At 37.0% G+C, this 20716-nt stretch overlaps 1 protein-coding gene across 1 annotated transcript in view; it reads left to right on the forward strand.

Moving 5' to 3' along the window:
* The window catches only part of LOC104074540 (collagen alpha-1(XXIV) chain-like), a gene marked incomplete at its 5' end in the record, with an annotated part of 42396 nt that overhangs the window by 16433 nt on the left and 5247 nt on the right, over positions 1 to 20716 (forward strand). Inside the window, 15 exons of the mRNA XM_009574691.1 lie at positions 622 to 675; positions 1435 to 1488; positions 1593 to 1646; positions 3795 to 3848; positions 5523 to 5630; positions 8144 to 8251; positions 9775 to 9882; positions 9970 to 10023; positions 10318 to 10380; positions 11573 to 11626; positions 13233 to 13268; positions 18027 to 18140; positions 18935 to 18970; positions 19065 to 19091; positions 20168 to 20233. Coding sequence (XP_009572986.1) covers positions 622 to 675; positions 1435 to 1488; positions 1593 to 1646; positions 3795 to 3848; positions 5523 to 5630; positions 8144 to 8251; positions 9775 to 9882; positions 9970 to 10023; positions 10318 to 10380; positions 11573 to 11626; positions 13233 to 13268; positions 18027 to 18140; positions 18935 to 18970; positions 19065 to 19091; positions 20168 to 20233 — 990 coding nt within the window. The remainder of the gene's footprint in view (positions 1 to 621; positions 676 to 1434; positions 1489 to 1592; positions 1647 to 3794; positions 3849 to 5522; positions 5631 to 8143; positions 8252 to 9774; positions 9883 to 9969; positions 10024 to 10317; positions 10381 to 11572; positions 11627 to 13232; positions 13269 to 18026; positions 18141 to 18934; positions 18971 to 19064; positions 19092 to 20167; positions 20234 to 20716) is intronic.

Consider the following 20716-nt stretch of genomic DNA (forward strand, 5'->3'; position numbering starts at 1 on the left):
CCTAAAGTAGAGCTAGTGAGGTGTTTGAATGCAGCAGGAAGAACCACATGACTCACAAAAATCATGCCATTCCCTCTGAACCTGTGCAGTTCTCATATATGTGAGGCATGCTGAGGGATTGAAATTGCCTTTTTATTAAGATGAACTTCAAAATTAAAGCAGATTCTGAGTCCACCAAGTCATTCCAGAAAAGAATCCCATTTTTCATGTGTTGTCTTACAGAAACCATAAGAGAGTTTTCCTCGCATGTCTTGAAAACAAAGTCTCTTCATTTATTCGTGGAGATTTTTAATTCAGATACCATCTATGTGGGTATAAACCTGGAGAAGTTCTACTGAGGTCAATACTCCTGTTTAATTTATGCCCATGTAAGATCTATCTTTTAGCTTCTAGTCTTCAGTTACAAAATATTTTAGACAGTGTCCACTGTCTGACTGCAATGCATTTTGTTTAGAAAAAAATCATGTTTATTCCTTTAGATAATAACTTTAATAATTGTAATCCTCAGTGCCATCTCATTGGTTAGTCTGTTTTGGGAGAAATCCCAGCTTGCTTTTTGTACTTTACTGCAGCATTATTTCAGTTCAGCTGTTACATTTTGCTCTTTTGTTTTCTCTCTAGGGGCCTAGTGGTGAACGTGGAGATAGAGGAGAACCTGGTCATGAGGGCTACAAGGTAATACCTCTTGCTTTTTATTCTTTTTATTTGAACATGGCATGCTATGCACATAGAGTAATGTAGCAGAAGTATCATCTTCTCTTACAAGTGTGAGAGATGCACTTGCTGGTGCCTCACTGCACTGATGAGCTCTTAGAACACATTGGAGCATCTTTCATATGAGGAGAAGTTGATAGAGCTGGGACACATGAGCTGGAGAAGAGAAGGCTTGGGTGATCTTAATGGGTATAAATACTTGATGGGAGGGAATGAAGATGAAGGAGCCAGACTTGTCTCAGTAGTTTCCCGTGACAGGACAAGAGGCAATGGGCACAAGCTGAATAATTATTCATGAATTGTATTCAGTCTTTCAGCAAATACAAATTGGATGGTAACTCATGCTAATCACTGATGCAGTTTGTTGTTTGTTTGCTGAAATACAAAAAAGACAGTCCTTGACGTGGAATATCCTGTTTAAGTTACACAGATAATACAGATAGACATAGTAATAAATCAGTGAACTGAATATGATCTATGCTCACAGAAGTGCAGAAATGTTTAAAAAATATGTAATTCCCACTTGCAGAGAATTTCAAGAAGAAAAGCTTCCTAAGGTCTGATCTCAGGAGAGCTGAGTGTACTTTATCTAGGTCACGTCAGTGAAGCTGGGGCCACCCAGCACCTCCCAAGATGGGCTTTACAAGGAAGTCTATAGCTCATTGAACATGACATCGTGAGTTACTTGTATTGCAATATGTTATATTTTCTGCTTCCCAGGGTCATATAGGTCTTCCAGGGCTTAGAGGACCTATTGGACAACAGGGGCCTCCAGTAAGTGTTTCAAACAAGTGAGATTTCTCTATTGGGTGTTGAAAATGCATTTTCATCTGCATTCAAATTTTTTTTTATTTATTTAATATATGTTCTTTCCAAAGGGAGAGCCAGGTGAATTGGGAGAGCAAGGACCAAAAGGAGAAAGAGGTTCGGAAGTAAGTAGAAAAAAGTAAAGCAAAACTGCACTTAATTGGAATTTGTATGTTTTTCCTGTTCACTGACTATCCTTGGAAAACTGTTACATAAGGCTAAAACTCAGTGTTTGGGTTTCCTTTTCATACCTGCAGGGACAATAAAAATATAGAATGGAAAATTGCATAATGATCTGGGATAGTAAATATGTGTTATTTGATATATAAATGGTTTTACTTTGGAGTGATACAAAGCATTATGAGAGGCTCTTTTGGAAACATTTGAGTGATATTCAATCATACCCTTAAATGGAGTTCCTTGTGGCAAACTAGCTCTGGAAGACACCCAGGATTTTACTGCTCTGATCTGTAAATGAAGCCTCCTGGTACTGCACTGCACTGAATTTTTAGAGAGACCTGGAAATAAGGAATTTGCTATAAAGTAGTAGAGGAATAATGACAGAGCAAGTCATTAAAAAGATCAAAGACTAAATCTTTTCCTTTAGAAATAATAGTTCATCTTGGTGGTGTATTGAAAATTGCCAAATGTATTTTATATTCTCCCATGGGGTGACTTTCATTGGCTTGTGAGATTTCAAAAGACTTAGGCTAAAAGATTTCTTACAATACCAATTGCTATTGCAACTTAAATGAGATATTTTGTCTGAGAAGTTCCATAGCACAACTGTGTTAGTTTCAAAATTTTCTAGGTAAATACAAGAATCTGTAGTAGATTAGGAGTGGGGAGCAAGAGAAAGGAAACGTGATGTGAAGACGTTGTCAGCATGTACTCTAACCATGAGCTCAGATATATTGCCTTTGACAAACTACTCACAGCACAGGATAAAATCAGTCATCCCTCTGTCTTTCCCTTGGAAAATGTTTTCTTTGTGTTGCAAATGCCCCTCAGATTAAAACTGCCATTTGCAAATATGGAACCAATATCCAGCCTGGAGCAACCCATAAGAGCCTAAAGGTTTACGCAAAAACGTTAATAGTGAAAACATTCATACGGTCTTAACTCCAGTGGCATGACTGGTGCTGCTATAGCAAGCCTTATAAAGTCAATAAAGCCTCATAAACTGCAATGCTGAATCATCTGGGTTTACTTTATATGCATTCAGATATTTTAATGAAAACAATATAAAGTTCTTTGAATATACACGTTTCAGTTCTGATTGGTGGACTTTTTTATGCCTTTCTTAACAAAAAGACATTAAATTAAGGAATAGAACAAAATTTTGCTGATTTTATCATATTTATATTAATTATAAAACATTTACACTTACAATGACCTTAGCTTTTTCACTTTATTGCATGTTATGTAATATTGCAGCATAGTAGTTTAGTGTCCCTTTTGCTTTAAGAACAGTGTTTAAAATAATTAATCCAGAAAATCTGGGAGGCTTTTTTCTACTTGATCTATGCTAACAAATGTTATGCTTGTCCCTGCCATCCAAGTGGTTTTAGCTTTTAGAGGTAGGATAAAATTCATGCTATAGATCTTTATATTCTGTGAAGAATATCTTATAAACAAAATTCTCTGAGATGCTTTTGACCCATTCTGAGCTTTTCTTCTTGGTGCTTGGCCTCCTGTGTCACTAAACTACTTACGAGAATGTTATCTGCTATCAGTATCACTCAGTTTTCTAAGACTACAGATTCCTAGATAAGTCAAGACACAAAAAAGTTTGGTTTTAAGTAAATTTTATCTTTTGTGTACATCTTAGATAAAAAGAATATTCCCATACGTGACACTGTTGTTTTCTAGTATTCTCTTCCACATACACTCCGTGCATCTACACTGCCTGCTTTTCATTACGTCCCTTTTTAAAAGGTACGGGAAGTGCTGTAAAAGCATACTTCCTTATAGAAGTGTGGCTGATAGAGGAGAAATTGCCATATTCATAGTGAAAAAATTTTTATGCCTATTGTTGTTGAAAAAGTTCTGAAAACTACACTTTACCAATTTGGGAAAGGGAAAAATATATATAATTCTACCAAAAATGTATTCACTTCTACTTGAAAAACTTTCTGCTGCCTCCTGAAATGGAAATAACCTGGTCCAAAGCCAGGCAATGTGAACATGCGTACTAGAGGGGAACAATTCTCAGCTCTTCTTAGGGGATTGAGTTTGACATTTGTCAGTTCACAAGTATTTGTAACTTTTAGGGACCCACAGGGAAGAAAGGAGCAACGGGTCAGGCAGGCAAACCTGGAATTCGTGTAAGTAACAAAATTCTACAGTCTATCTTCAGGTTATAAAACAAAGAAAATAATAACTAATAAAACCAAAATTGAGTCATGCCAGTGGTACCAGAAAGTCTTATGCTCACTCTAAAGAATCTTCTCATTATCCAGGAAGTGTAAAGGAACCTCTGTGAAAATAAGAATAATTTTTGAAACTATGTTAAATTATACTGATTTATACTCAGTTACTCAGCACATGGAAGTAAAGTGGAGCTAATAAAACAACAAGGTCCTTCCTACTTGTAAAGTTACTTAAGTAGATAATTTTTGCATGTGGCTCGTAGCCCATGTGCAAGTTATTACATTGTATTGCACAGAGCTGTACTACTGTTCACTCCTGGCTCCCATCAGTTCTTTGAACAGCTGCAGCCTACAGAAGCCTGGATTCATATGTCCATGATGGATACGGCTGGCAGATCCCTTGAGGTTTACTTCTTTCTCTCACTGCCCTGAGCTGAAATTTTTAATGCTCTTTCTTGAGTTACTGTAGGGACGCTAACTTGCATCCCTTTCTCCCTGAGGGAGAAGAAAGAGCAGGAAGCAGTAGGTGTTCTGTAAACATAACCAAGAACAAAATGCATCAAGGCTATTTTGGTCCCCTAATAAATAATACCACACAAGCACATATTGTAAATAACTTTTACTACCTTACATCAAAACATTGTCAGTAACCAGAGAAATGCAGCTGCTTCACAGAGCTTGTACCTGCTGGGCAGAGTGCAAGAATAGCCTTTTAAAGGCAAGCAAACTGTGTGTTTTTTGTAAATACTTGGCTCTTCCCTCTGGAGGACTGCAGAGAGCATATCGTTCGGCAGACAAAGGAAAAGAGGGAAAGGCGAGACATACAGTGAGGAGGAGAAGACAGTAAAACTGGAACTTGAGGAAGCCTCAAAGCACATCCCAAGTGCAAGATACTTCAGCAAGCAGAAGTTAGAAATAAGATTAAGATGGCACACTTCTTATATTCTGTATAGCTGTTGTTAACTATACTTTTTCAAATGAGATGTGTTGCAGTTAGCATATTTTAAATTTCTAAGAAATGCATTCATACAGAGATAACTGCAGAACTCCAAGCCCCTTAAGACAGTGTATGTCAGCCTAAAGGGAAATGATTGTAAAGAAAAAAATCACTGTTCCTTTGGTGGATGTGACATGAGGCTTTTCTGTGCAAGTATAGCAACAGTTAGCACAAACTTGTCTAATTAGAAGGTTGTATGTGCATTTGATATGTACAAATTTGAAGAGCATAATTTTGCAAATGGTAACGATACAGAGCATCTAGTAAAATTAAGGCTGAAAAGACATATGGTTGGGTTTTTTACAGGGATAAATAGATTACTTTATTAGGTTTACTTGCTTCAGTTTGAGAATCAACACTCTCAGCCATCTTCCAGGCTTGGCACGCAGAGGGGTTGGCCCCATGGTTTCAGCTGAAGTTGCCCAGAGCCCACAACACAGCAAGTCTAAGGTTAATCCAATAGCATTTTAAACCAAACATCCTAACTTAGAGCCCCCTCTGCGAGTATTCATCCGTGTCATTGGGTCTGTTATTATGTAGGGTTTAGGAAATACTGTGACTGAAATCTAGTTCTGTGATGGTGAAGATGAAAAGAGCCTACAGTGCTATATTTGGTTTGAATTTGTTTCAAGGGAAAACCAGGCCCAGCAGGGCAGAAAGGAGCAGTTGGGTACACTGGACCAGAAGGCGTTCCTGGCAACCCTGGCAAGCCTGGGCTGTCAGGGAAGCCTGGCCCTAAGGTAAGTTGCTTTCCACATTGCCCCTCTTTATGTCATTTTGCATTAAAGATTTTCTAAGGTTAGGGTATTTAAACAGAAGGAACCATTCTCAGTTCCTTGAGCATCTTGAAAATTAGACCAATTCTTTGTTTTCTTTCTCGTTTGCTCCTGATATTCTGTCCAGGATGTAAGGTTAAGGGAAGTGTGCTGTGAGAACTATTCATTAGCATACATTAGTAATAACTACAGCTAAGTGAAAATGTTTTCTTAATGAGAAAGGCTTCATGGTTGTGTTCCTGAAAATGAGCCATAGACCCCAACTGAGGCTGTTTCCTCTCAGGCCCCGAGATAATCCCACATTTTCCTTATTGTCTTTGAATTTGTAACCTATGTCTCTCTACCTAAGCAATTCTGAAGCTTTGCCCAAAACCACTGAAAAAGAATATTAGGTATCTGACGTAGCTGGGAAATAGTTTTTTTCGTCTGTCTGTGCTTTGCTGTGGGCCAAGGGTAGTGACCTGTTGCCTGCTGCTTCTGGGAGCAGTGACACAGCTCTTTGCTTATTCACTCCAGAGAGGAGGGAAGAAATTCCTTTTGTTGTTGTCATTGTTGAAAGTCTGATCACTTTGATTTCAGGTATGGTATTTCTCAGTAGTTCTAGTTCGATGGACCAGTAATTGTTATGAAAGGATGCCACATTAGATTTGGTGTTAGGAATTAATCAAGGTGCCAGATGAGGCACCTCTATTACAAGTATAAATTTGCCTATCTGGTTGAACAAAGAGAAAATTAAACAAGTTACCCATAAGAGGAAGATGTACCCTACTCGAGCCTTTTCCATTTTCAGATAATGTCCTTCTCTCTCAAGTACTTGAAATTCTTTGGAGTTGCATTTAGGAGTATCACCCCAAAGAATTCTTACATTTTTGCCTTTCCACTCAAAATGTCATCTTTCATATTAAAAAAGATTCCATTACTCCGTATTAACAATATATAGTACCATTACAATTTGTAATAAAGAGAGGCTTTTAACTGATTTTTGCCACAATAAATAAAAAGAACAGAATTTTTGCTATGTAAGTTTATCAGTCCATCAGGCTATAAACCACAGTACCATATTCAAAAGCTCTGAAAATCACATTTAATATAAAAATCCTATTTCCTATAACCCTTTTATTTCTATGAATGTTTCACAGAATGTCATATGAAATAAGAAAGAAGATATATATGTATATATTTCTACTAAATGACATCACAGAAACATTCATTTGAATGGTAGCAAATTTCCATTTTATATTTTTTAACATGTCAAAATTGGCTTAACTCCATGTACTCAGTAACGTGTTTTTTCATTAAAAATAGTTGCTTTTGTTTATTGTCTGATATTCTCATACATTTTCATAACAAATGTTCTGATCTTTCTTGATGTGGTAAAGTTACTGTATATGAATCCCTACAGAGTGTACACAATCATACTAATATTATCAGTATGTCTGGTATTTATAAATAAGCATGTCGAATTTTGAATGTTTCTGTGGGAAGGTAGTCTCGTTTTGTTTCTTGATATGGAGTTCCTTCTTGAAAAAATGAATACTGTGAATCTCAACTATATTTTCAGCCCATCTGTAATGAATGAATCCAGCATCTTGTTTTCATCAGAAGGAGCTCCTTATTGTAAGCTCAGAATCCTCAGACATCACACAACACTCATCCAAGAACCATCTCAAGGAGTCATCGTCTATAATTAATGGAGATTAGCGCTCTCTTCCTGCATATTTCAAAACAGAGTTAGGAAGGAATTAAATAGGGATCAGTGCTGAAGGCTATTAATCTGAACATGCAAATTTTCAGGTTTGGGAAAAATTTTAGGTCTCTAATATAAACTATTCTGTATGATTCCCTGTGGGAGGTAAAAGCAGTCACTGGTATGCCCATGAGTGCTTCCATATATACTTGAATGCACAATTACTGTGTACAAAAGATTACCTACTATCCAACTGGGCAACTATTCTTATTTAGGAGGGTGCTAATAGGGAAGATGCCTTGCATAAGCCCAAAGAGGCAACTGATTCTCTCAAATGTTCTCAGAAGTCTTTCAAGGTCTAGGTAGGTGATCCCACACAAATGACATCATGATATATTTAGGGTAGGACCGAACAAGGTTTGAGATGAACACTGAACTGAACAACTGCAATGGGCTATGGCATGGTTAGCATTTGCTTTGCTGACAGTCGGTGACTTATTAAACTATAATAACTTGACTCCTCAGAAACTCCAACCCACCCCACAGTTAAAGCACATGTAGCTTTGTTGCTAAGTATGATGGGGCTTTACTTTTGGAGTATTAGCAGAAATCCAGATGATACTGCTGATCATTGTCTTTCCATATATATTTTGATGTACTGTCAATGTGTGTCCATATATGCAGAAAGCATAAGTGGCTTTGACTGATTTTATGTTATATGCCTGTTTTAGCATACAATGAAAAAACATGTTTGGCTGTTCTTCTTGTAATCAATTATTTTCAATTTAAGGGTAATAAAGGAAACTCGGGCTTACCAGGTCTCGCAGGTTATCCTGGAGCTCGAGGTCCCAAGGGATTGCCAGGCATGCCAGGGCCCATAGGAGCACCCGGACTAAAGGTACACACATGGGATCTTGTTCTTTAAGTACAGTGTTACTGATACTGCTTAGTCTTCATACTGCCTCCAGTGATTGTGGAACCACCATGCTACTGTTAATCATATGAGTAATTGACATCAAAACTTATTTGAAGGGTAAGACTGCAAGTTGTTGACCTCAATTCTATAAACTGTAATTTGAAAACAGAGTTCCCATCCCTGTGGATGCTATTCCCAACTCCAGAAGCCATTCAAAACTCTTAGTATTTATTCATCCAAAGCTTTAGGGCCAAATGATTCCTGACGTTTCTTTTTAAACTTCTGTAACTACTAGAACAGTCTGGATGATTTGAACATCTAAGCAATCTATTAGCAGAGAAGTACTGTAATTTCAAGCCTGAGTCCCAAGGTTGGGGGCTAACAAGCATGTCTGGGATGTTCATTTATTATAGGACTTAAACTGTTCTTGTTCAGCCCTGTCAGAAAGAAAGAAATCTGAGAGTGTTCCAGTTTCCAGGCAGTTACAGGTACCTGATATCAGCATATCCTCAGCTTCTACTGGTAATATTAATTAGACTCATTTCAGTGGTAAAAGAAGCAAAGAATGGAAACATTACAGATAATTTTCTCCATTTAGAATAGGATTTTTCATTTACAATCACGATTTGCAGTGCTCTGAGATTTTATTGGTAAGCAGTTTTTAAAGCCTTAAGTTACTTGAAAACTGGGGGAGGGAAATACTGTCTGTCTTTGTTATCTTTTCGTGGAAATATTTTAGTATAAACTGTATTCACTATTTGTAGTGTTTATTGCCAGTGCTCACAGTCTGGATTTTACTCCTTTGTCTAGACAATGAGCTGTAGGAGGTAGTTCCTGCTCAGAAATGCTTGCAATCTGAAAAAGAGGGAATAGATGAGGTGAGGGAAAACGGTTACCACATTGTGCAAAATAAACGTTAAGAGTGGACATAACTGAGTCAGGCCAAAAGTCTGTCTTTGTTAGAGCAGAAAAGTAACACCTAGGAAGGAGCGTAAGTGCAAAGCAAGCATGAAAGGTGTATGTTCCTAGCCTTAATTGCACCTCCTACGCTAGACGTGGTTTCTATGTATTTGATAGTCCTCAGACAATTTCTCTTGCATGAACTTGTCTAGTTTCCATTTGAATCAATGTAAACTTTAGTCTAACAGCAAGGAGTTCCACAACTATACTATGCCTTGCTCAGAGGATTACTTTTTAAATTTACTTCTAACCTTCCTGTTCTGTATTTCATTTTGTGCATTTTAGTTCTTGCACTGGGAGATACCATGTTGGAAACGATATAATATGTATGGGTTTTGTATGTTTCCAAGTCAAGGAAGTGTCAAGTCACATTTGCATTTTAGTGAAAGCATAATTATTGAAAGCATTCCTGATGGAAATAAAATTAATAGAGTAGGTTTATTTCTTAGAGAGAAAGCATGTTCCACACTTCTGCCAGGAAACCAATCTTTACATTTATAACTGTCATAATTGTAATGAAGGATATATTATATTCCTATGGACAGGGTGAGAAAGGGCTTCTGGGTCATCCAGGAAAGCGAGGCAAAAGAGGCCTTCCAGGATCACAAGGTGACCAAGGACGAGCAGGAGATGCTGGACTGAAAGGACAAACTGTACGTAATCACAGCTGTTGATGCAAAACAAGTAGTCCAAGAGTTACCAACGTGAAATAATAATAAAGATGCCTGCTCCTGTTACAGGGAGAAGATGGAGATCAAGGTTTGATGGGGTTTCAAGGATTCCCAGGTCCAAAAGTATGTGCTCATTCTTTTCTGTTAGATCTTAAGCCATTTACAGAGTGAGAACATTAGGAAAGCACAGAATTAATCGGCTTTAACAATAATTTGTTCAAAATCTGTCTGAACTGTCGGAACACTGTAGGCAGAACTGTGTACTCCATGTCCAAAGACGAATGTTCTGGGTCAGTGCACTTGGTATTTTCACTGTTACTGCTCTTAGTAATCAATTATTTCCATTGATTACAAGAGATTAAAACAAGTGGATAGCTAATGTTCATGTTTGACTAAACTGTTCCTTTGTGTTTTCAGGGTCCTGCAGGGGACATTGGCTTAGTTGGAATTCTGGGCCCGAAAGGTCCAACAGGCCAAGTTGTAAGTGTTTCACTCCATGAAAGAGATTGTCAGGATGGCTTGCAAGTGGCACATGTTTTTAATTTAGGGAATCATCTTTTTTCTTATTAACAAGGCCAGAGCCCTCTAGCCAAACCTTTCTCTCTGATACTATGATTCCTCTAGAAACCCTTTGCCTGTACTGCGACACTGCTCTGGTTGCAACATGGGTACAGATACACAAGCAGAGCTGGGCTGTCAATCTTGAAGGAAAAAAGCGAGCTCTCCTAGTATAATGTTATCTACCCAAGTATCCTTATCCGCTGTCATCTCTTTGTCTATTGGGGTTGTACATTCTCTTTCTTCTTACTGGCAACAATGCTGGTTGTATAACTCTGTCCTACAGCGAAACAAAAAAGGGTCAAACTTTACCTGCAGAAAGACAGAGTGGTGCTCAGGCATTATTGATTAATAGGTGGTCTTTTTTTAATAAATATTTTCTTTTTATCTGTAAGGTTACTAACTTGCATTAGCTCATTCTTCATGACACCTTCTTCATGACATACTACTGTGCTACTCACCAAAAATGTGGAAGCATCTTTAGTGTTCTGTAATATTGGGAAACGTGCATCCAGCTTACAGCATCAAGTGAAAAAGGGGGAAAGGTTGCAGCATGGAAGGCCTTGGTACAAAATGTTCCTATCTTACCACTGCCATTGTCATCACAGAACTGAATTAGTTCAATTAACCAGATGCAGAGCAGCAGCTTTAGGGGCCTGTTGTAATAGCTGCTTTCTTTTCCTAAACATTCCTATAAAAGATAAACACTGGAAATGAGTAGTTTGCTCTAAGTGAAATGGAACAGGAAAGTAACATTTTTAGCAGTACTTACTGGCAGCCTTACAAGAGTACTTGTGGGCAGTAATATAGCTCAAGATATAGTTGATTGTATGTGGTCTTTGGTAATCAGAATATTTAAGTTTCCACTGGTTTTAGCGCACCAACTTTCACATAAAAGAATGTGTGTGGGCTTTCCAAGAATAACTATTACTAATTATTAAAATAATTACCTTGCTGATTTTGTAGCAATCAATATTCAGAAAGAGAATATCACCATGATCTTTTGGATATTTGACAGGGCTGTGTGCTGAGCAACTTTAAACCAGGACACATCGTGAGGATCTTCTTCATTTTGAAAACATGGTGGACTAATAAATTCTTTGCTTGTTTATAGGGATATATTGGCCCTGTTGGTCAAGAAGGCCTAACAGGCCCAACTGGCAGGCCTGTAAGTTTCCCTTCTCTTTTGCATAATTTAGTTATTTCACCTACCCTTATTTTTAATAATCTGTTTTGCAACTAGCAACCTTCTCATTTTTCCATTTGCAAATAGTGGTTAGCAGGACCATCTTCATATTATGCCATGCTGGTGAGCTAATGTATGTGACTCAGCATCTATGATACAAACAAGAAAAAAAAAGACAAAAAACAATGACAAAGGAGTCATTGCCATGGCCTTCTGTCTAAGTACAGTATACAGAGGGCATGTCTACAGGGGCAGCAGGCGAGTCAAGGTATAAAACAGCACACAGTAACTACCACCTGGATATGCTTTCTCAGTCTTAGGTCTGAGACATATCTAGAGAGTATCCACTCTTAGTTTCAATATAGTTTATTTTTTATGTGTTGATTGGGCTAAACTGTCCAGAGTGCCCCTCTGGACATGCTGGAGTGCCCACAGGGCCTTCTTGGGGTGTTCCAAGTGCTGGCGAGGTCCCTGTTACAACTCAAACATCTTCTTGGCCTTTCTGATGACCTTCACTGCTCCTCAGGTTCCCTGCAGTGGGGGAGCTTTGCCCTTATCCCTGTTTCCATCCCTTGTTGCACTCTCTGTGCTAGAGATAGAGCAGTGTTCTGCAAGGGCACCCTCTGGCTCATATCTGCAGACTAACGTAAAGTAGTTTTAGAAGCATTTTGTTCCACTCAAGTTCCTCTGTCTGATCAACAAGACTTGGAGTGAATAAGAATGTCTAAAAATTGAAATAATAATCATTAAAATAACAGGAATATACAATAAAAGTAATAAATACAAATATTTACAAGGGGAAAAGAAAGGAGAAGGGAAATTTTCCTTCTGTAATTAGACTATTCTTTCCACCTGTTGGGAAAAAGACAGCACTTGTCTTGCTGCACTCTTTTCAATCCCACTCAGGAGGAAGACTTTACAGTTGCATATACTTGTATAAAGGCTTTTAATAGACTTCATATTGAATGTAATAGTTTGCCGTTATCATTAAGAAAGCATTACAGCTGAAGATTACTTCTATGTGTTACGAAATGCTGCCATCAAGATGCAAAATTCTTCCACGGAAGAATTATAAGATTGTTACCATCTTCGGAAACACAGTTTAAGTGCAAAACTAGCTAAAAATGCCATGGAGACAGAAAAACAGTGTCTTATCTGACTGTGAGAGGAGAACTAATGGGGTAATAAAAGCAGATATGTAACCGATGGATTTCTTCAGTGACAGAGAGTACCAAGTTTTGTTCTCAGCTCTTAAGATGGTGAAGCACTGATCTATTACTGTGGATCAAATTGTAGAAAGTACAGCTGACTGATAGGGAGAACACTGACAGTTCAAATTACTGAGAAAACACATATTTGCAATCTGAAGAAAACAGTCAGTTTTCCACATATAGGAATTACAAGATGTTTTCAAGTAATTTATCTTTCTAATAGTACAGAAAAATTAAAGCCCCAGAGTTGTAAATACTTCCACAGATGAGACTGGACTTTTCATGTGAGCAGTTTAACTCTCGTGGATATTAATTTGCTTATTTCAGTCCTAGGCAGCTAGAAAGCATACTGGATTAACAGCTTCTCTTTCTTACAGGGTCCAAGAGGTGAAAAAGGCACAAGGGGTGAAACGGTAAGATGAAACAATTTTTGTGCTTTCATCTTTTTTGGCTGTGTAAAAAGTATTCCTGTGTTACTGTGAATGTACTCTTGCATGCTCTGAATGCCAGACAGTGGTGGTGTGCTCCTGGAGAGTGCTGGCCTAGAAAGCTGGTAGCATGAGTAAAAGGCTGACCTTTTCTTGTTCAAGTTGACTTATGTAGATATGCCCAGTGTGTGCTGTTGAGCAGTATGACCCCTGATCATATAGCAGTCACATAATTCAAATCTGTCCCAGTTCAGATCTGGGAAAAGAAAAATCCTTTGTCACATTTGTTGTCAATGCTCCAGTGCCTCACAGCACAGCAGGCATACACATGTTCATATGTTTATATCATCTTGTCTAGAGAGGGAGAAGTTCAGGAGAAGCCTAGAGCTGAGGATGAGTGTCCATGCAACGTATGCCAGCTGTAGCAGCAGTAGGCAGCATTGATAGGTTATGAAGTTGCGCGCTCTCATTTTTCAGTAAAAATATTACATTAGGTTTTGTACATTAATAAATGTTGGATTCTAGTTAAAAAAAAAAGTGTTAGAGCTTGTAAAGCCTCCAATTAATAATGGCTATGTGAAAAGCCAGTGTCAGTTTATCATATTGGCAGCAAATATGAATACAATGGTACCTATGACATTACTTTATATGACAGGTTTATAATTAGTTCCTTTTCCAGTAACTGGCCAATGTGATCTTGTTCCTGTTGCTCTTAGCCTGCCTTTGATCCCACCTCACTTAAAATCATTTAGCTTCTCTTGTCTTATTGTATTTTGCTTTTAGCAGTCACCTGTGTGCAATTCCAACCTAGCTGCCTTGTAGAAGTTTTGAAAAATAAATCAGAAATATTAAAAACTGCTTAAAGAATTAAGGCTTGGAACTAAGAAAGTCTTGGGGAACTTTCCTTTTTGATTCTAATAATCTTGAGCCCATTCCTATCTCAGAGTAAGAGGAAAACTAGGTTCTTAATTTGTGCTGCTATTAACCATCTTAACTGTATTTTTCTCCTGTTTGTTCATACGAATTGCTATGACAGTATAGAGCTAAAAATGCTGACACTTAAAAAATAATAATAAAACCCATGCAAAATGGTGAACAAGAAACACCCATTTCCATTATTGGTGCTGGTGTTTAAGAAGTTATTTCCTAAATAAATTCTTGAATTCATCATGATAAATTCATCTCCTAAAACTGTCTTCAGAAGAAGAATCTTTAATTTTACATCATGCCCCGTGGCATTCTTTTATATTATGTAGCCAAGAAAAGGATTTATTTCCAACTGTTTTTAGATACAAAGGAGAGAAGATTATTTTCATCCAACTGTGTATTCCTAGCTTGAATTTATGCCTTTAAAATTGATATTGACATTCTTCCTAGAATCACAAAAATTTTAACTTTTTTGTAGCAGTCCAAGTTTTAGTTACAGTTTTTAGTCTGTCAGGGATACAGTGTTCATTACTAGAAAGAAATATCCTTTTATCCCCTGGAAAACATGGAACATAAAATCGTATCTCCTTGTTGAAGTCAGTGGTGAACCACAGTTCAGGTCCTGTAGGCTATTTCTGGAGAAAAACTGATAGAGTCAGAAACAAGTTTGTTGAAAAATTTTAATCAAAATTATTTTTCAATTCAAAATATTCATATCACTGTACTTGAAACATTTAGAAAAACATGGAATACATTCTGGAATATTGTTTCAGAATTCTGACATTTCTGAAAGTGTGTTTTCATTGTCTTAGATTTTTTTTTTTTTTTTTATTTCATGACACGTCACATAATGAATTGTAATATAGAGTCATAGGATAATCCAGACTGTAAGGGATCTCAAGACATTTCTAGACCAACCTCCTGTTTAAAAATGGATCAGCTCTGAGATCAGACTACGTTGGTCAGGGCTTTATTCAGCCAGGTCTTGAAAACTTCCAGGGATGGAGATTGGATAATCTCTTTGGGCAATGTGTTCCAGTGTATGACTGTCCTTAAGGTGAAAAAAAGATAAAATATGATATGATAAGGCATAATCTGTAATTTTCTATTATGATCTTTTATCTTAGATTTACAATCATTAATGGCAGCTACTACACTGTATTGTGTATCAGACTATTAAATTGCAGGATGTTATTAGGCTTTACCCATTCTGAGATATGGTGACATAACATCCAAATGACAAAAGCGGTCAGGGAAAGCTTAACATTAATCATTTTCGTTAAAAATACTTTCTGTTTCTTGGAAAATTTCAAAAGCCATGGAAAATATGGAAGTCCCTGGGATTGCTCATGTTTTCAAAGTTAAGCATATGTATCATTGCATGTAAAATCAAGGCCTTACGGTATTAGAAAAAGATTGGAGTTTTGGCCTTTGAACTTCTGTACTAGCAATCAAATTGGGTGATTAAAGAATTAAAGAGCACACTAGAACTAACTGTTCTATTCTCTGCTTTTGTTATTACGAACTGGAATTACACTTTTCTCACTTAAATTCTAATGTGATCAAAGGGTAAATTAAGTAGATTTGTAAAGGTAATCCTGTACATTCCAGTAAAACATTTAGCAATTAACTTAATCCACAAAAAGTGTAACTTAACCTTATTTTGGTGTTCTACAACAGAAAGAAAGAACATTTATAACATCTCTACAGGATTTTCAACATACTCTGTACAGTCTTGTTATATTTTAAAGGCTTGTAAAGGTAATTGATATAGCCCTGTGAAGTTTTAATGAATTTAAGAAATCTAATATCCCCAAAAGTAGTTTACTATAGTTAACAAATAGCATTCAATATTTACCTTTTTTTCACATGGGTTTTATTGACAAAGAGACAGTGAATCAAGACAAATCACATTTTTCTTTTGCAAAATACCTTAAATTCATTGGAACAGTGCAGTGTTTGATTTTTTTAAAATACTCAGTTCTATCTCAGAAACCACTATAAATTTGAACTGTTCTCGTCCCGACTTTTGGGATCTTAAAATTGTGACACATGCCAAGAGCACAGAATATTAACTGAAACATTCAGTCATCTGAAAAATCCACTGGAATGTCTAAATCTCAGCACCCAGAACAAGGACATCTATTCATCAGAGGGTAGTGGTTACTTAGGGACAAACTGTTGAAGACTTTGTGCCTTGCCTTGACTCGGTATTTACATAATCAAGTCCTGAGCCAAGATAAACAAGTATGTCTACACTGTCAAATTCATTTCTCGAGTTTCTTTTTCAAACTTTCTCTTTCATTTTATTCTAAACATACTTCAGCAAACATGATCATACCTACATAATCCCATATTCACATGGCATTGAAGGTATCCTGCAGCAGTCTAGCAGCACCTGAGTTGCTGATCTGATTAATTAAATGTGGAGGTCAGCCTTCTCAGCTGGTATACAACATGGTAGCTCTGTGAAACCCAGTTGATTTACAACAGCTGAGGGACTACCCCAAAACAGTGAATGTCATCTCTGCAAACTCATCTCTCATCAGTTTTGTAATAATGAATAGCAACAATAATATTTGATGCCTATTTAATAGTAACAGGATTTCAAAGAAAATTTCAAGCTGGGCAATAATCAAACTCAGAAGAGTAAAGGGAAGCTAGGTACTTGCCACAGAACCTACAGAGTTTTCTATACTACTGTATATGTTAAAATTACTTATTCTTTGATTTCCATTTTCCAACATCAATCATTAATGTCTTTACAAAATATCAGTAAATATTTACCTAAAAGATGGCTTAGAGTCCCTTCTATAAGTACAAGTGGATGAAACATAAATAAATAGGTCAGGATGCATCAGTTGAAAAGTTGACAATATTTACAGTCCCTAGAGCTTATGCCATTAAAGTCTTCTTAGTTAAGTATCAGAAGACAATCTCCCTGAACCCCCAGAAATTGCTTCAATTTTGATTCTCACCTATTCTTCAAAGAACATGTGTAAAACACGGGTCTTGGTCTCGAAAGTCATTTGCAGTCCCTCAACATAGCCTTGTTGCTATAGATCTGGTGCTAGGAATTACATGATGGCCTCCACTTGTCACAGCCTTCATAATCCAGCACCTGAGCCCCTCTGGCATGGCCAGGCAGGTGATGTGCAGGCATACTTGACTTGTGCAGCTCTGGAGGTCATTGTAACCCCTGACAGATGCATTCCCCAGCAGCTACCATGTGCTCTGCCTTACGAATATGTGTAGAGATTGTAAGAAATGCAGCTGGTATTCTTCTAAAAATCGATGAATTTGGAGCCTCAGTGACTTAAGTACTAAATCACTCCTATCTGCTTTGAGATCCTTTTTTTAAATATACATGAATTGATCTAAGATTGAATCTGGCCTTTCTTTAACCATTTCCAGCTGCCCTTGCTGGTGGCAGCTTTAAGCACAGCCCAAGTTCAGCAGTTGTAGTATGCAGTGACATGCAGATCTTGCTGTGAAATCTTACAGCAGAAATAACTTATTACTATACTAAGTTATTTACAACTTAATACCTCTTTGACTAGATCAGTTTTGCAATATTTGTCAGCATGACCATGTCAGATAAGGTTATTTCTCTTTTGGCAGAGACTTAGTACTAGCGTGACCATACTGGTGTAAGAGGAACAGCTTACTGTACTCAAGTAATTGGTACAAGCAGCACTGGCTAAAGAGTGTTTTGCTTAAATTAACTCAGATATTTTAAAAGGTTTTATTCTAATAGACGGTGCAAGCCTGGCCTGTGCCTTTCATTCCTTCTTGTTCTCTTTTACTCGTGTTAAGGCACTGCCATCTATTCTTTTCCTTGTCATTGTTCTTGCTATTGTTTATGTTACAGCAGCTCCTAGAGGCTTTGAGTATATAGAGATTGAAGAAGAGAATCTAACAGAAACACAAGTATCACTGTATATTAATAAATATTCATAATCATTCCATCTTAATGTGAATCCTTGCGCAAAGAAAGGATAATTCAGATGGAGTTATTGTTTTGGGGAGGATCCATGTCCAACCCTAAGGCAAGCCTAAAACTTAGATTTAAGACTAAGTGCGTTGTAGGCACCATAAGCTAGGGAAAAGTAGCTGTTCCTTCTCCTCCTTTCCTCCCAACTGCATCATCCTACACATTAAAATGATGCCTCTTATAATGAGGAAATAAGGGCGTAATTTCTTGAATATGAAGGAAGCCAGCGGTATCACTGTTCAACAATGAACGTAACATGTTCTGGCTGAAAATTGACACTGCTAATAAATGGAGCTAATAAATGCCTAGCAGATGCTCATGGACTAAAGCAGATCAGTTAGTTTTTTACAACTGTCCATAACATTATTTACAATGTTTTTATGATCATTCATCCCTTGTAGTACTTGTATTGGCAACATGTATATAATGCTGGCACAATGTATAGCACATTATATATTAATATTTTGTATAACTTCTAATGTTCCCTTAATATCAAAACCAATTGGATAAATAAGTAACCAGACAACCCAGCAATTCTAACAGGAATATTCACACATTAACAGAGTATAATACTTTAACAATAGTAACTAATAATCTACAGCTTTACCAAAACCAGTATCACATCTTCTTCATTGTACGCATTGTGACAATTTGTGATTTAAAAAATACGAAAATATAAAAGCAGACATGTTCATCTATAACTGTTGCATTTTACCTCCATTTCTTCTAGGGGCCTCAGGGACCTCAGGGCCAGCCAGGGCCACCTGTAAGTGCATAAAAAACATGCCTGTATTTTTTCATTGTGATTGCATTATATAAACATGTGAAGCACCTAATATCTGGTTTCTCCCATTTTCCAGGGACGACCTGGACCACCAGGACCGAGAGTAAGTTCTGTAACAACCCTAACCTACAATACAGGCCTTTTTTTGAAAGTGAAAATAGGAGGATCCTCTTCAAATGCATTGATTGTTCCATCACTGCACATAAAATGCAAATACATTTTTCTACAACTTCCGTCACTACAGTAATACATTTTTTGAACCTTCCATCTTACACTGTCAGTTCTGTTCTGCCATGCTATTGAGTACTCAACAAGCAACACTTATGGACATGCTCATACTTTTGACATAGGTTAACTCCATCACACTCTAAAAGGTTTTTCTCCTGTTCTGCATTTGAACGCTCTGAAAGATAACAACAGAAAATTTTGTGCTATTTCTGGCCCAGATGTTCTCCCTATATATATACACACACACACAGATTTAGTTTGTTAAAGGATTGTGCCAGTTAGGACAGACTCAATATCTGAAGTGTCCTAGAGCTGTAATGATATATGTAATCTGAGAACAAATTGTAAGAACTAGATGTTTGTGTGGGTGACTTAATTCTTTAAAAATAAATAAACCTGTTGTCTGGGTCTGGTATATACATCACACAAAGTGCAGAGAATGAAGATACGCAAGAAACAGGCTTCCTCCTTCAGAGGCTAGTTTGTCAGTCTTGGTATTTGTTCATGCATCATGAAGACTACTTTGATCTGTCAGCTGCTGATGGCTGATTGAGATTTTTTGTGTGCTTCTCTGTTAAAGAATAGCACCTTTTCACACTTAGCTGGATTGGTTTTCTTAAGTATATAAATTAAATGGCTGGGAGGAGTAAGTTGGGACATTAGTCTGTAACAACTGTTACAGTATCTTTTTTCCAGGTTCCAGGAGTATGATCATTAAATAAATAAATAAAAATCAAATATGCTTTTTCTGTATGCATGCTTGCATTTTTTGGAAATGGAAGGGAGGATCCTATTTTAAAAGTAAGTGTTTACAATGAAATATTTTCTAAAATGACAAAATAATGGAGCTATCATGTATGTTGCTACAGTGCTCAAAGAATTTACCACCTGCATTTTAGAATATTCCTGTTCATCTTTTTATATTCTGAAATATCTTTTTTTTTTTTTCAGAAACAAGTGGACATCCACGCCGCTGTTCAAGCTTTGATTGAGTCAAATGCCGCACTGCAGATGGAGGTAATATATTTCAATGTATTTACATTATCATACAGGGTATGCAATTATAATTCTATTTTTTGAGGACAGAACAGGGCTTGTTTACGCAGACTTAATTTAAAGTGAATTATGGATAGCAAGTAATTACTGTAGAATATAATGAAACATGCTAGGATTTATAGGATACAATTGAAATGAAGTTAAGAAACACAGCAGCATTTCTACCTTTTTGTCATGATTGGCAGTAATGGAAATTTGTTGACTATCACACATAGCGGACTGTATCTGTTCAGCCACAGATAATGATAGTGGCATTTAGGCCTTGATCCAAAAAATACTGACATATATGCAAGTGTGTGGTCCCACTGATTGCAAGAAAATTCCTTACATGGGTGAAGTCAAATCATTTGCATATATTTTCTAGGTTAAGTCTAAGAGTAGATTTCACTGTTCAAAATCTGAAACTGCTAAGTATACTTTAAAAATGCACTAATTTTTTTTCTT

This window comes from Fulmarus glacialis, unplaced genomic scaffold, assembly GCF_000690835.1.
Source record: "Fulmarus glacialis isolate BGI_N327 unplaced genomic scaffold, ASM69083v1 scaffold11493, whole genome shotgun sequence".
Lineage (NCBI taxonomy): Eukaryota > Metazoa > Chordata > Aves > Procellariiformes > Procellariidae > Fulmarus > Fulmarus glacialis.